Source organism: Tubulanus polymorphus, chromosome 6 (assembly GCF_964204645.1).
Source record: "Tubulanus polymorphus chromosome 6, tnTubPoly1.2, whole genome shotgun sequence".
In the NCBI taxonomy this organism is placed as follows: Eukaryota; Metazoa; Nemertea; class Palaeonemertea; order Tubulaniformes; family Tubulanidae; genus Tubulanus; species Tubulanus polymorphus.
Window position 1 is genome coordinate 9910349 of NC_134030.1, and position 14839 is coordinate 9925187.

General features: G+C 40.9%; 2 protein-coding genes across 6 annotated transcripts; both read left to right on the forward strand.

Moving 5' to 3' along the window:
* The first annotated feature begins 34 nt into the window (after positions 1 to 34).
* Positions 35 to 10129, forward strand: LOC141907615 (zinc finger protein 830-like). Of its 4 annotated transcripts, none has more exons than XM_074797320.1 (9): positions 35 to 140; positions 508 to 870; positions 1348 to 1443; positions 6365 to 6498; positions 7190 to 7320; positions 7528 to 7661; positions 8188 to 8265; positions 8812 to 8888; positions 9659 to 10127. In XM_074797320.1, exons 2-9 carry the CDS (start codon positions 625 to 627, stop codon positions 9819 to 9821), a joined length of 1059 nt encoding a protein of 352 aa, XP_074653421.1. In that variant the 5' UTR covers positions 35 to 140; positions 508 to 624; the 3' UTR covers positions 9822 to 10127. The 4 variants fall into 4 exon arrangements, with proteins under 4 accessions (XP_074653421.1, XP_074653422.1, XP_074653423.1 ...); XM_074797321.1 differs by having other exon boundaries at positions 39 to 121; XM_074797322.1 differs by lacking the exon at positions 35 to 140 and adding an exon at positions 5440 to 5539 and having other exon boundaries at positions 665 to 870; positions 9659 to 10129.
* Positions 10130 to 10320: 191 nt separating this feature from the next.
* On the forward strand, positions 10321 to 12906 carry LOC141907005 (uncharacterized). Of its 2 annotated transcripts, none has more exons than XM_074796536.1 (3): positions 10321 to 10426; positions 10794 to 11156; positions 11634 to 12906. In XM_074796536.1, exons 2-3 carry the CDS (start codon positions 10911 to 10913, stop codon positions 11805 to 11807), a joined length of 420 nt encoding a protein of 139 aa, XP_074652637.1. In that variant the 5' UTR covers positions 10321 to 10426; positions 10794 to 10910; the 3' UTR covers positions 11808 to 12906. The 2 variants fall into 2 exon arrangements, with proteins under 2 accessions (XP_074652637.1, XP_074652638.1); XM_074796537.1 differs by having other exon boundaries at positions 10325 to 10407.
* The last annotated feature ends 1933 nt before the right edge of the window (positions 12907 to 14839 follow it).

Below are 14839 nucleotides of genomic sequence, written 5' to 3' on the forward strand. Positions count from 1 at the left end.
TTTCTGATCCGATTCCGTCTGTTACGCAATACTCGTGGACCCGGAAATAAATGGTGGTGATGCAACTGTCAAATAAATTACGAAACATCAAATAAGCATAGATTAGTGAAATAATTCTAAGGTTCGAAATCGAAAAAAGGGTAAGATTCAAGAATAGGGGACTAGTGGTTAGGTTTAGGGTTAGGTTTAGTTCCCTAATCATCATTAATTACTGTATACATTACTATCATTATATATCATCATTATCAATTACTAATATTATTACTTAATTGATTACTATCACTACATATATATTGCTATAGTCCCCTATTCTTGAATCCCCCCGAAAAAAGCGTGGGTATTAGATAATAAAACTAAAATCAGTTGACACTAATGTCTATTTCAACTTGACTTGAGCACACTTGACTGTTGATAGCACATCAAGAGGCCTAGCTCGTCAGCATGGTCAGTTTTGCGGGGAGTTTTTTGATGTACATAATTATTAATAAATTTTAATTAAAATTGTAGTAATAAGGTGGCGCCGCTATCGATCGGTGTCTGGGATTGATATAGTCAGTTACCTAATCGTTGGTGGTAAGCACAGGGTTAGATCAAAATCAGGATTCGATTAAATCAAATGTCGTAATGTCCTATCCACCTCCACAAACTGGATATCCAGACTATCCAATTCCTGCTGGACAGCCTGGGTGCCCACCGCCGACTGGAGATCTGGGGTATCCATCATCTGGAGGACAGCCGGGATATCCACCACCACCGGGCGCGTCCCCGCCCATGGAACCACCTCCAGCTGACACACCGCATGGCACACAAGCACCACTGCCTCAACGACAACAGCAAACTGTTGATGCGCCTCAACAGAAAAAATCAAAGGTGGGTCAAAACTAAAAGCCTTATAAAAGAACACTTTCAATAATTGTTTAACAAGTTGCTAATATTTTTGAATATATTTTGAGCAGTTGCTGTTTTACGTCATTCCCACAAATGACAAATTTCAATAATTTCCCGAGTCATTTAGTGGAGCTGGCTCCAGTGTTCTCTCCTTGAGTTTATAGATGGGTTGCCACCCCCTTCAATTTTACCACCCCTCTGAGAACCCATTACATCTTCTGCCCCTACCAGAGTGGTTAACAATATTCTATCAATGTTGATAATTGCTTTGAAAAATAGAAGATTACATCAAAATTAGGCTTGCGACTTCAGCAGCCACAACTTTAGAATGCAGTCCATTTAGAACACCAGCACATGGCCTGAGAACACTGAGCCTAACTTGACCATAAGATACCTTGCCATATTTTAATGACGTGTCAAAACTACACTAGATTTATAGAATTTTTTATACTTTTCTAGGGAGTCAGCAGATCGTTCGTGCATAACTTCTCGCAGGCGATTGTTTCACTTGGAAACGATGTTGGAAAATGTTTTTCCCGTAATGGCCGCGTATTTGTAAGTTTCTGTGTCAGTTTTAAGAAGAGATGGATATATTTTCATCATACCACGGCCGGTTTTATAGACCGATATTAACTTAATCCCGGAGGCAAACTCAATTTGAAATGAATCGATATTTAGGCCTTATGTTGCGTAAAAATCGGTGGGAAACATTGGACCACGAAACTGGGAATCATTGGACCACAAATGGGAATAAGTGGACCATGGTCATCATCATCATCATCATCATCATCATCATCATCATCATCAAATACGGTTGCGTAGGCTTTTGCCTTTAAACCGATTAAGACTACTTTGTTAGGGTGCGCGGTTTACAGGGTGTAGAGACGGTCCCTCTAGTGCCTGTCGAGACTCGACTTAAATGAGTCCATTGTGTCACTCATTACCACTTGACTTGGGAGACTATTCCAGGGTTCAAAAACTCTCTGGGTGAAACTGTTTTGTCTGATGGTTGTCTTGCATCTTGGTTTGGTAAGTTTAAGTGGGTGACCCCTCGAATGTCTGTCGGTTAGATTTGCGGTCAGTGGCAAGAGTCTCGTTAGCTGTCTTGTAATGGCCATGCAGATATGTATAAGTCTGGATCATGTCACCGCGAGCTCGGCGGTAATGTAAGGATGGGAGTTGAAGGTCCTTGAGGCGTTGTTCGTATGATTTGTCACGAAGACCTGGGACCAGTTTTGTTGCACGACGTTGTACGTGTTCCAAGCTATCGATGTGTTTCCGGAGGTAGGGTGACCAGATGCTGGCGGCGTATTCAAGGTGCGGGCGAACAAGGCTTTTGTAGAGGATCTTAAAGGAGTCTTTGTCTAGGGCTGTGAAGGTTCTCCGAATTATAATCAACATACGTTGCTGTAGTGGTGACTTGTTGAATGTGGGTATCAAATGACAGTGATGGGTCCATGACAACTCCAAGGTCCTTTTCCTGGGTTGAGGTTTTGAGATGGTGAGATTTACCTTCACTGTCGATCATGGAGTATACATAGTCTGGATGGTTTTTGCCTATGCGAAGGACTTACATTTGTCAGGATGGAAGGACATCTGCCATTTCTTGGCCCACATGGATAGTTCTTTCAGATCATCATCTAGTATTTTACAGTCGTTGACGCTGTTTACAGTACGGTAGATTTCGGTATCATCGGCGTATAGCTTGATAATGCTCTTGATCGAGTTAGGGAGGTCGTTGATGTATATTACGAAAATGATTGGGCCAAGAACGCTTCCTTGAGGAATACCGCTAGTGACGTTCGCCCAGTCGGAAATTTCGTCGTTGATCTTAACACATTGCCGCCGATTGTAGAGGAAGTCACCTAGCTAGTTATTCAAATGGCCTTGAATGCCGTAGTTTCTAAGTTTGACAAGCAAACGCTGGTGGGGTACGGTGTCAAATGCTTTCTTAAAATCTAAAAATATTGCATCAATGGGATTTTTGTCATCAAGAGCTGCGTGCCAGTCGTCGATTGTCTCGGTTAGCTGTGTAACAGTGGATCTACCTCCTACAAAGCCATGTTGGTCATCTGATAGTAAGTTGTTGTTGTAGAGGTAAGACATAATTTGGTCGCGGACTATGCTTTCGAGAACTTTACATACAGAGGAGGTAAGGCTGATAGATCTATAGTTTCCAGCATTGTATTTTGGTCCCTTCTTGTGGATTGGAGTGACAAGCATATTTCTCCATGCATCTGGGATTTTTTGAGTGTTGAGAGATTTTTTGAAGATAATCAACAGCGCTGGTGCAATCTCTTCGGCTGCTTCTTTCAATACTCGGGGAAAGATGTTATCCAGGCCATGCGATTTGTCGGGTTTGAGAGCTTTTAGCTTTTTGACAACCATTTCTAGGGTGATCTCGATGTTTGTTAAGGGTGGCCCAGAGTATTGGGGTTCCTCATCAGGGATGGTAGCCAAGTCCTCTGTGATGAAGACGCTCGCAAAGTATTGGTTAAGCAGGGTAGCTTTCTGACGGTCGGAGCATGTGCGCTCGTTGGGACGTCCGGTTTCAAGATCTGGTATGATGGCTGTATTCTTAAGCTTGGAGTTGACATAATACCAGAAAGCCTTTGGGTTTGATCTCGCTTCGCGTGCGATTTTGTGTTCAATTGACTTAATTGCACTGCGGGTGGCCCATCTTGCTTGATTGCGGGCCCTGGTATATGCCGTGTAGTCAGATCCATCTTGAGTTTGTTGAAAGCGCTTGAGGGCATGGTGCTTTTTCTTTACTTTCCGCAGCGTTTTTTCATCCATCCATATAGGCTTGTTTTTTCTCTTTAAGTTGAGGCTTCTTTTCGGGATGTTAGTGTTGACTACAGTGTCTAGTTTGCGTTGCAGTATTTCCATGCATTTATTCACTGAGTCATCGCTAAGTAAGTTGTTCCAGTCTTGGCTCAGTAACTCGCCTCGAAGGGAGTCGTAGTCACCGCGGTTTAGGTCGTATCTTTGTTTGTTCGTGTCGGATGCGGCTGTAATGGAACATTCGATGTCAAAGGTTAGAACGGTGTGGTGGCTTTCGCCGATAGGTGCAGATGATTCTATGTTAGTAACGTTGGTCATGTAGTCAGTCAGTATAAGGTCTAGAGTGTTAGGTTGTTGATTACTGCGGAAGTGAGTTGGTTCGGTTACGTGCTGCTTGAGAGATCCTTCCCTGGTAGCATGCAGGAAATTTGCAGCTGGACTTTCATCATTGCAGGAGTAATTTTCGTCAGTCCAGTTGAGTTCTGGGTGGTTGAAATCACCACAAATCAGGAGTTTATGGTTATTCGATACTAGATCTACCAGCGCCTTGTTGAGTTGGATATCATTCGTTTCGGATTTTGATGGGCTACGATATATTGATCCAATTGTGAGGGTGCCGAATTTTGTTTTTACCTGAGCCCAAGCAGATTCGCGGAGTGAGTTTGTTATCTTTTCTGTAGCGGATGGAGTCAATAGCTGTTGGGTTTAGGCTTTTGTGAATGAAGAGGCAGGCTCCGCGATCAAAGTTGCCGTTATAGAGAATAACTGGTAGTTAGGGATGTTGAATTCTGACTCTTGGTACGGTGCTTCATATTTCTTGGGGATAATCTCGGTGAGGGCGATGATGTCTGGCTCGCGCTGATTTATGAGGACTTGTAACTCTGCCATCTTGTTAGTTAGGGTGTCGGTGTTGGTGTACAAGCCCTTGAAGTGTACCGGTATTTTTCTTTATAGTTGGGGCGGGGATTTCCGCTCCACGACTAGGTTGTCTCTGATTACCCATTGCTTCGGGTCTTGACCTGTAGCTGCGGCTTCCTGCCTTTTTGCCTTCAGCAGTTTTCTCAATATACCGGCCTCTTCTTTTTGCTGGAGGGAGTTCATGTCCCTCCTGACTGACAAGTTTTTTGAAATCGTGTTACTTGACGTTTGTAGTTTGTGCGCGTTGCGCAGGATTTAATAAATAAATTCTGGTTTTTAAATTCTTTTAATCTGTAAATAGTGGGATCTTATCTTATTATCCGTTCACCACGTTTGAGTGTGATCATCGTTCTATTGATAATTGGGATTCGAACTCAATTACGTCAAACGGAGGAGCATTCTGCACGATACGAACTAACCAGCACTGATTTCAAAGATGGCGGCCTCCATGAAAAAGTCGAAACAAAAATCGAAAAAACCCTTGTCCAAAGATGATCTGAGGCGTCTCATGAAAGTACATCGCACTGAAATAACTAAAAAAGTAGAACATCCATGCGCCAAGTGAGTTTTGATCAGGAAATTTGATTCGTGATATATTTGGAAAGTGTTTATTTATTGGCAGATTGCATTTCTGGTTGTTTCAGTTTGTTTGTTTGTTCCCCTCTTCGGCCTCGGCTCCGTCCGGCCCTCGTATTCCTCTCTCGGTCTCTGACTCTGCATTTCTACATGTTCCAAATACATCAGGGTCTTGTTAAGGGCACATATTCAAGGAGTTTTATCTTTCGATTTTTGTGTTGTGATATTCTATAGTTTTAGTTTGATTTATTTTGCCATTTGATCGTGTTTCAGATATAATTCTTTAGATCAGCTTATATGCATAGTGTGCAACTCTCAAGTAAAAAATGAAAAACTCTGGAATGCCCATCTTATGGGCCGAACCCACAAGGAGGTATGATATATGTTCTACATCATTAGTTTTTTCTTCTCAGTTTTTCTATCATTTGTTTATCGCAACTCTTGCTGATTCCAACCAGAGTCAGTTCAAATGTGCTCCAAATTTGGTATTATTACCCCCAACCTATATATAATTCTATACCGTGTATCAGTCATCTAACCCTGGGGAGAAGTAACATCCAAGCAACTGCTTATATTAGTCATGGTTCTATAGTCAATCTAACACCTGGTAACCTAAGACAAGCTCATTTTGATTCTACAAGAGAATCAACTTAATTCAAATCATTTGAAACCAACGAAATACATTTGACCAGTTTTTTTTATAAATCTGGGTTAAATATCATATTTTACATGCATTTATTTGTAGATGGACTGAAAGTACATGTAAAGGCCTATAGGGTAATTCACTCTAAAATGAACCAATTAGGCGTTCAGGAATCATTTATCTGGCCAGCTACCCATTTACTCCTGGGTGGAGAGAGGCAATGAGGATGTGTGTCTTACCTGGAGACACTACTGGGGTTCAAACCCATGCATCTCGCATCCAAAAGTCAAATGCTCTAACCATTAGCCCACACCGCTCGCTCATATACATGTAGCCTATTAGATTGTCAAGCTCGCTGATGCCAGATAGTCATATTTTTAGGTTTTGGACCATTTTCTAAAATGGTCAAAAATTGAATTTGTTCCATATGTCTGACAGAAATTCCTGTTCCAAAAAGATCCGACTTAATTCGGATTACAAGAATATATCATATTACCTGTAAATTTAAAGAGTACAAATAAGAAAATTATACGTTTCCGTGTAAATCCTATTTAGAATGTGGCAGAATTGAAACGACAAAAAGAACAGCCCACTCCGGAGTCACGACCCAGTCACAAACGACGCGTCAGTGATGATGGCAATGATGCAGTTACTAAGAAAACGAAACAGAATGCGGAAACAACGGAAAAGTAGGTGTAGTAAATATCATATGTTCAGGGCCCAGTTTCGAGAAGGTTTTTGGGCGAAAATTTTTGATTTGATAGCTATGGGTTACTTCATGTTTTCAATGACTACAATTCATATTTTTTAAGCTTTAACTTTCTCATGAAACTGGACCAGAGGCTAGTGCTGGTGCTAGTGAACAAAGTTTTTCGAACGACTGACCCTTGTTAAAGAATTCTGTGCCCGGTTCAATTTTAGCCACTTAATTTGAAGCAACGTTGAGAAACTGACACTGATCCAAATATTTGTTCTCTGGCTTCTGTTACGAGACCCTTATTTTCATACTGTCCGTCTGTGTGTCTGTCTTTCAGCTACTTAGCTTCGTTAATAGTGGGTCGCTCTTGATGAAACTTGGTTACAATGTTAGTATGGGGGTCTAGTTGTGCCGTGCAAAGAATGGGCCCAGTGCGCCAGCTAGCGGCATAACTAGGCACTAAAAACTTCAAAATTCATAAAGGTGTCACAAGAAGATATAGCTATTGGCACTAAGTAGATACAACATATCCAAAATGCAATGGGAACTAATGCATGGGATCGAATTTCAGGGTTTAACAGTTCTCGCCTATGGCTCGTTACTTCTAAACTGAAGTACATGTATATGGATAACAATTCAATCGCTTTTGTCGTAATAATTTATTTATTTCTTGTTTAACACAGAGCTGGAGGAATTGTCTCATTGGGAAGTTATGACTCCTCAGATAACGACGATGATAACGAAAATGAAAAAGATAAAGAAGACGAATCATCGCCGGCTAATAGTAACCAACTCAAAAATCAACTCCCTCCAGGTTTGTGGTTTGTAATTTTTTTCAAAACACAGCCCTCACATAGCCAAGTCGCCCTCATCGATTAAAGTGCCCATTAGAATTTTCAGCTCCCACCCCGTTGGAAGAATCCTAAATTCAACCAACAACAATAGAAATCAATTTTATGATAATTTATTATGAAAACGTGCCCTTTGTCTCAGTCATTGCATTGTTGTTCATTTATTGTAGATTTCTTCGATAAAGACGTTCAGCCCGGCTCAAGTGCTGAACAAGCAGTTGGAGATGAACTTCTGACGAAGTCTGCATCGATGGCCGACGCATTACCTGAAGGTTTCTTTGATAACCCTGTAGAAGATGCCAAGGTAAAGTTTAATCCATATCTCGATCTAAACTGGATATTACGGTATACATGAATTTAGAGTGAAGCCTATTGAAGTTGGATCTTTTTGAAACCGGAAGATCCGACTTAGTGCTAAAATTCAACATTGGGATCATTCATTTATTACGTACGCCTAAAATTTGAATTTTTCAACCCCCCCTCCCCCTCTACGCAAAATCAGCCATTTTTTTCATATACATTAAGCATTGCAGTACGCAATTGCACTGACCCATCCCCCTCCCCTAATACGTACGTAATTAACCAATGACTCCATTGCAAATATAGAAAATGGTGCAACATATTCATTATGCCTTATGCGGACATTCGGCATAAGAATCTAAGCAGGCCGGAGTATATATGACGTATAAATGTAAAATGTGAATTTCATTGATACCGAATGATCCTGATTCGGCCGCCGGTTGGCTGGATCATGTACATCGGTACTTAGTACCGGTAATCGCACATTGGTACCGCCGCGGATAACTATGATTGTCATTTTTTCAATGCAGGTCCGTCAAGTGGAGTACAAAGACAAAATGGACGATGAATGGGAACTCTTTCAAAAGGCTATGAAAGAAGAAAAATTAGTAAGTTTCGCCTTTCGGTCTTCATCGTGAAGAATCTAATCAATTTCGAGTCTAACTGCTTTCCTACCTTATTCAGTGTCTATGATGGTTGATTATTAGTAGATACGTATGAGTACTTTGTACCAAAACATAGCAGTAATGATTCACCAGAAACTATGGACGAATCCCTTTACTGATAAAAGTCTTTACAGTTCAACGCATCATTCAGGCTGTCAAGCCCAAGTGCCTAACTGAGATATAAAGTCGTGATTGATTGCCAATAAAATCCATCTCGCGATGTCTTGCATTTTACAGTAAACCTCGGACAAACTGGGACTGACAAAATTGGTCCGAGGTGAGGAAAGTTCGAGTTAAAGCTATAAAAAATAAGTTAGGAAATCACAAAATTGATTTGGTTTTTGTCCGAGTTAGTCGAAAGTTGGGGTTGGGCATGTAAGGCGAGATTTACTGTACGATGTATTAACTTATTGATGATTTCTATTCCCACGTGGTACCATTTGTTGCGATATCGATTTGCTTTTTATTTCGCTGTCCGTTATTACGTAGGTGTCCGAGGCTATAATCGAGGATGAGGAGGAACACATTACTGAGGAGAGAAACATCGAGGAAATCGACGATCAAATGTAAGTACCCGGTACATTGAATCGATTGCAAATTGATGGATCTGATTTTTGCCTCGGTATGGTAAACTTTCTCCGAAGAGTTTTCAGGAACTCTCAGCAGGGATTCGAACCTGATGTCGTCGATCGACTCGGGCCACGGCACGAAACCCCATCAACACAATACCGGATGCGCAGTTTTACCGATGATGCAAATTTCACAGATTTCTCAATCGTTAATGTTTGGTATTGTAAAAATACCATAGTCGTAATACTGCTTTAATTTGTCACTATGCCAGCTATCCTCCGTGTTAACTTATACTTTTGGTGGACGTTGCTTCAAATCTATTGCTTCATCTCTGTGGATTCTCATTAGATTCAGAGATTCGAAAAATTGACGATTTGAACACATTTAAACACAGTCTGAAACACCTGGGCCCAGTTTCACGAAAAAAGTGTACGCCTAAAACGGTTAAGTTTGATTTGTTGTCCTCATTGAAAAAATGAAGTAGACCAATAGCAATTACGCACAAATTTTGGGTTTAAACTTTTTTGTGAAACGGGGCCTGCTTTTCTGCAAAGCGTATGGACTGTAGATGCAGCTTTCACTAATTTTAAAGTGCTGGTTGACATTTTTTTAAATAAAATAGGTAGGCGCTCTACAAATTTTCAGATTATTATTATGATTACTATGAACTGAGCCAAGATGATTAAATCAGTGGAACAAGTGAAATTATTTTTTTTGCATATTTTACTCGAGCTAAAATAAAATACAATCTTGAAATTTGTTGCAGGCGTCGGTGGTCGAAAGTGCACGCTTTGGCCCAGAAGAAAGAGCAAATAATGCAGGAACATAATCTAAATTCGGCGAAGGGATCGGAAAGTGATAGTGACATTGATGAACAGGCGTTCGATGAATTTCTCGACTGGCGGTCGAAGTCCGCGTGGAAATCGTAGCACACGGAATATTATGTTAACTGCCGAACAGTGTTGCTAAAAGACTTACGAAATGAGAATTTAAATAATATGCTAGCTGAATTCAGAATAATACTAGACGATTTACACAATACGCCAGATGTACGAATAAAACTGGTTATGCTCTTATTCAGGATTGCATTAACCTGTCAGTGCTATTCTTATCAGATTAAGTGTAAATACTAGCAAGTGTTCCATATTGTTTTTGGAAAATGTGGATGAGAATTGATGTGTAAGGAATAAATGCCAAGTTAAGAAAAGCCATTTCAGAATTTTTATGGAGCCAGATATTTTCGATATCGATTTAGACCGCGCCTGTTTTTCCTGCTGTATTTCAGTATTTTTTGATGTCTCGGATTATAGATGTGGTGGCCGGGAGACTGAAAATCAAGATCCAAATGTTCGATCCAGATTTGAATCCGATTCCGTGTTATACATCAGTATTTTTTTCTGATCCGATTCCGTCTGTTACGCAATACTCGTGGACCCGGAAATAAATGGTGGTGATGCAACTGTCAAATAAATTACGAAACATCAAATAAGCATAGATTAGTGAAATAATTCTAAGGTTCGAAATCGAAAAAAGGGTAAGATTCAAGAATAGGGGACTAGTGGTTAGGTTTAGGGTTAGGTTTAGTTCCCTAATCATCATTAATTACTGTATACATTACTATCATTATATATCATCATTATCAATTACTAATATTATTACTTAATTGATTACTATCACTACATATATATTGCTATAGTCCCCTATTCTTGAATCCCCCCGAAAAAAGCGTGGGTATTAGATAATAAAACTAAAATCAGTTGACACTAATGTCTATTTCAACTTGACTTGAGCACACTTGACTGTTGATAGCACATCAAGAGGCCTAGCTCGTCAGCATGGTCAGTTTTGCGGGGAGTTTTTTGATGTACATAATTATTAATAAATTTTAATTAAAATTGTAGTAATAAGGTGGCGCCGCTATCGATCGGTGTCTGGGATTGATATAGTCAGTTACCTAATCGTTGGTGGTAAGCACAGGGTTAGATCAAAATCAGGATTCGATTAAATCAAATGTCGTAATGTCCTATCCACCTCCACAAACTGGATATCCAGACTATCCAATTCCTGCTGGACAGCCTGGGTGCCCACCGCCGACTGGAGATCTGGGGTATCCATCATCTGGAGGACAGCCGGGATATCCACCACCACCGGGCGCGTCCCCGCCCATGGAACCACCTCCAGCTGACACACCGCATGGCACACAAGCACCACTGCCTCAACGACAACAGCAAACTGTTGATGCGCCTCAACAGAAAAAATCAAAGGTGGGTCAAAACTAAAAGCCTTATAAAAGAACACTTTCAATAATTGTTTAACAAGTTGCTAATATTTTTGAATATATTTTGAGCAGTTGCTGTTTTACGTCATTCCCACAAATGACAAATTTCAATAATTTCCCGAGTCATTTAGTGGAGCTGGCTCCAGTGTTCTCTCCTTGAGTTTATAGATGGGTTGCCACCCCCTTCAATTTTACCACCCCTCTGAGAACCCATTACATCTTCTGCCCCTACCAGAGTGGTTAACAATATTCTATCAATGTTGATAATTGCTTTGAAAAATAGAAGATTACATCAAAATTAGGCTTGCGACTTCAGCAGCCACAACTTTAGAATGCAGTCCATTTAGAACACCAGCACATGGCCTGAGAACACTGAGCCTAACTTGACCATAAGATACCTTGCCATATTTTAATGACGTGTCAAAACTACACTAGATTTATAGAATTTTTTATACTTTTCTAGGGAGTCAGCAGATCGTTCGTGCATAACTTCTCGCAGGCGATTGTTTCACTTGGAAACGATGTTGGAAAATGTTTTTCCCGTAATGGCCGCGTATTTGTAAGTTTCTGTGTCAGTTTTAAGAAGAGATGGATATATTTTCATCATACCACGGCCGGTTTTATAGACCGATATTAACTTAATCCCGGAGGCAAACTCAATTTGAAATGAATCGATATTTAGGCCTTATGTTGCGTAAAAATCGGTGTAAAATCTACAGATATGTGGGTCGGAAAAATACTTCCGTGTTCTCTTTCGCCGATTTTCTGTCACCTCTCTATCATTCCACTATCCACATCATAGATATTGTATCCTAGTCCGAAACTATACCATACCTTCTGTTGGATGGGAGGCCGAGGCTTCTGTGACCATAAGACAGGTTAACCATGGGCGTCCCTAGGGGGTTCGGTAGTTCGAACGAACCCCCTTTTTGAATTTTCAAACATCAACGAACGTTGGCATATGGCTGAATTAGCAAAATAAAATTGATACATGCCAAGTAAACTGGAACCAGTCTACCTATCGGCCTCAGATTGTACCAGAATGCGCCTGCTTGCACAAATTTTTCAAAAATTTGCTGGAGGAGGACCCCTTCTATTCCTAAAAACGAACTCCCCAGAAAAAATCCTGGGGACGCCCATGTTAACAGGTATGACCCCAAAAAAAATCTGTTTCTACTAGGATCTGTATTGAATTAGATAGTTGCGAGTAGTCTTATGAGGCACTTGGCAACGGGAAGGAGAGCGCTAGTTACATTTAGTGCAGCTGATCATATACTGTAACTGATCAAAGAAAGATGCCTGATTTGTCTGTTTGTCAATTTCGTTCCTTTCCTCCACCTCTCTATTACCAGTTTATAAAACCGGCCCCTGTAGTGTAGTCTAAGTGTGATAAGTTTTGTTCATGTATTACAGTGTAAATTTCGTATTTTCATAGTGTAGAGTTTGTTGCCTGTGAATTATCAATTAGCCTGTTATTTATCTGTCCGTCGCATGTCATTCATTGTCTTTGTCTTACTATATGTCTCTGTCCTGCTCAAAGTTTTCTATCTGTTGCACTTATATGAAAAACATGTCATGTCTAGTCACTCGACAACCTTCGTTAGTTTTGCACTCACCAATTATTCTTGTACATAAAAATAGAGCTGAAAATGTAACACTGAGATAGTAGAGAATATATGTCAAAGCTAGAAGCAAGCGTGCACCGCTTGGAGTTCCAAGTTGGTAATAAACTACGATACGCAATATAGAGCAACTCTTATCTTCTTGTCTATCTGGACTTTCCAAACCTGTCTTAGATTTCAGACGACAATGACCGAAGCCAGCTTATAAGCTCGCGATCAGTCTTGTAATATATCACAGGGGCTCGTATTTGAAGTTTTTGGGTGAACTGTTGCTTAGATCATCCAATATCCAAGGTCCATATAGCATTAGATAGTTCCAGCAGAGACTAATAAAGAAGTTTCCAGTTTCTAGGCGCCATTTTGTTGTGGTCCCTCGAGGTACCCATTGTTGCGATAATTTGCACTCATTTTTAGCCCACTTGGGACTTTAGTCCCAGCGGGCTATCGCGTTCACTTTTCGTCCGAATCCAGTTATTTAGGAAGTTTTGAAGACGCTGCAAGCTAATGTCTTGATATTTGGTTTATACATGTATCTAAACTAGACACATTGTCACTGCTCTTAATTGTTGCGTTCAAAAAACCCAATAATCACCGGCAAATATCTGCATTTCATTTCCCTTAAAATGGTGTATTAATGAAGCTAATCAAGCAAGGGGCTGCAGAACTATATGATATTCAATCAAAACTTATGTTTTAAAAATGAGTGCAAATTATCCCAACAATGGGAACTTCGAGGGACCGCCACAAATTGGCGCCTAGAAACTGGAAACTTCTTAGATAAAGATCATCAGACTGGTATTTGGAATTAATCCGACAATATCGGACTGATTGAATCTAACGGCATTACGCTATAGGGACGCACTCACATACCGACATACCGACAAACCGACATAGTATTATCCCATGCATATCTTACAGGCACTTTCATTTCAATCCCGAAATACGCGGCACTCTCGACGATCCCGACATACGCGACATTCAAGATATCCGACGAAAGGTGATGGGATAATAAGGTTTAGATATGTTGGGATAATGAGGTTTTATGCTGGGATAGTGAGGTAAAGATGTGCCAGGATAATGAGGTAATTAGGTGCTGGGATAGTGAGGAACAGGTGCCGGGATAGTGAGGTACAGAGGTGTTGGGATAGTGAGGTATAGAGGTGTTGGGATAGTGAGGTACAGAGGTGTTGGGATAGTGAGGTACAGAGGTGTTGGGATAGTGAGGTATAGAGGTGTTGGGATAGTGAGGTATAGAGGTGCCGGTATAGTGAGGTATAGAGGTGTTGGGATAGTGAGGTATAGAGGTGCCGGTATAGTGAGGTATAGAGGTGCCGGTATAGTGAGGTATAGATGTACTAAGATAGTGAGGTACAGAGGTGTTGGGATAGTGAGGTACAGAGGTGTTGGGATAGTGAGGTATAGAGGTGTTGGGATAGTGAGGTATAGAGGTGCCGGTATAGAGGTGTTGGGATAGTGAGGTATAGAGGTGCCGGTATAGTGAGGTATAGAGGTGTTGGGATAGTGAGGTATAGAGGTGCCGGTATAGAGGTGTTGGGATAGTGAGGTATAGAGGTGCCGGTATAGTGAGGTATAGAGGTGCCGGTATAGTGAGGTATAGATGTACTAAGATAGTGAGGTATAGAGGTGTTGGGATATTGAGGTATAGAGGTGCCGGGATAGTGAGGTATAGATATTCGGGATAGTGAGGTATATGAGATGTCGGGAGTGTCGAAATGTCGGAGTGTCGGGAGTGCTGATTGAATCTAACGGCATTACGCTATAGGGACGCACTCACATACCGACATACCGACAAACCGACATAGTATTATCCCATGCATATCTTACAGGCACTTTCATTTCAATCCCGAAATACGCGGCACTCTCGACGATCCCGACATACGCGACATTCAAGATATCCGACGAAAGGTGATGGGATAATAAGGTTTAGATATGTTGGGATAATGAGGTTTTATGCTGGGATAGTGAGGTAAAGATGTGCCAGGATAATGAGGTAATTAGGTGCTGGGATAGTGAGGAACAGGTGCCG

Excerpts from the sequence above, each read along its gene's own strand:
- LOC141907005 (XM_074796536.1), top strand. The coding sequence starts at position 10,911 with ATGTCCTATCCACCTCCACAAACTGGATATCCAGACTATCCAATTCCT. Across the intron at positions 11,157-11,633 it reads CTCAACAGAAAAAATCAAAG|GGAGTCAGCAGATCGTTCGT; the intron begins GTGGGTCAAAAC and ends ATACTTTTCTAG.
- LOC141907615 (XM_074797320.1), top strand. The coding sequence starts at position 625 with ATGTCCTATCCACCTCCACAAACTGGATATCCAGACTATCCAATTCCT. Across the intron at positions 871-1,347 it reads CTCAACAGAAAAAATCAAAG|GGAGTCAGCAGATCGTTCGT; the intron begins GTGGGTCAAAAC and ends ATACTTTTCTAG. Across the intron at positions 7,321-7,527 it reads CAAAAATCAACTCCCTCCAG|ATTTCTTCGATAAAGACGTT; the intron begins GTTTGTGGTTTG and ends CATTTATTGTAG.